The sequence below is a fragment of the Asparagus officinalis genome, chromosome 5, assembly GCF_001876935.1.
Source record: "Asparagus officinalis chromosome 5, Aspof.V1, whole genome shotgun sequence".
NCBI classification, from domain to species: Eukaryota; Viridiplantae; Streptophyta; class Magnoliopsida; order Asparagales; family Asparagaceae; genus Asparagus; species Asparagus officinalis.
This window is the reverse complement of record NC_033798.1, coordinates 108,292,304-108,293,149: the sequence shown is the minus strand read 5'-3', so window position 1 is coordinate 108,293,149 and position 846 is coordinate 108,292,304. Positions and strand designations below refer to the sequence as shown.

At 34.6% G+C, this 846-nt stretch overlaps 1 protein-coding gene across 1 annotated transcript in view; it reads left to right on the top strand.

Annotated features, from left to right (window-relative positions):
• The window catches only part of LOC109840593 (B3 domain-containing protein Os01g0723500-like), a 7,981-nt gene that overhangs the window by 5,105 nt on the left and 2,030 nt on the right, over positions 1-846 (top strand). Inside the window, exon 4 of the mRNA XM_020409306.1 lies at positions 326-439. Coding sequence (XP_020264895.1) covers positions 326-439 — 114 coding nt within the window. The remainder of the gene's footprint in view (positions 1-325; positions 440-846) is intronic.

Here is an 846-nt window from a genome sequence, read left to right as displayed (position 1 = left end):
TTTTTCCTATGAGAATGAATCAGATAAAGAGTAAGTCAGTCTTCTCTTAAATGTCTTATGATTTTAATATCTAATGCAAAGATGTGGACCCTTCCTTGGTGGTGTAAGTCAATTTTGATTGATAAGTCCTCCATCTCCCCTTTTATTTGGGTAACTACCCTGTATAATCAAATGCTTTCTTACTTGTTACTGTTCCATAACATATATATTTAGTCATAAAATCTGATCACTACAAACTTGTAACTTTCCTAGAACCTACCATATTATCTCCTTAGGGTGGTATCTTAGGTGTTCTATTCTCTAATTCAATATAAATTGTGTGCAGATTCCTTTTTATCCTGTAAGAAGCTGAAGCTAACCACAGGAGAGAGAAAAAGAGGTAGACCAAGAAAGCATCCTCCAGATGTTGTCCATCAGATAGAGCATCAAGAAACAAAAGGTAAATACATGTGCAGTGATACTATCAACTCAGTTGAAGGTAAGTAGTAATAAACTCATTTTGATGCATGAAAAAAAATTATATTTGCATGCTCATTGTATCAGTATGTTCCAGTGCTTGTTGTATATGGAAGAAGTTACTGATCTCATGATGTTGTATGGTTTAAGAGGATGAGGACACTGAACACTAATATGCTGGATGAAATTTCGTGTTGTTTAGTCAACTTGCCACGTCTTTCTATTTAAACGATTCATTGGTTTTCCTTTCAAACCTCAGAACTAATCTGAGGTTATTTGTTAAATGTGTACATGGAATCTAAATAAAAAATGAATGTATTGGGGTATGTGGTATGAATGTAAACAGTCTCATGAATAAAAAAGAAGGAAAGAAAAGGGGGGGGGGGGGGG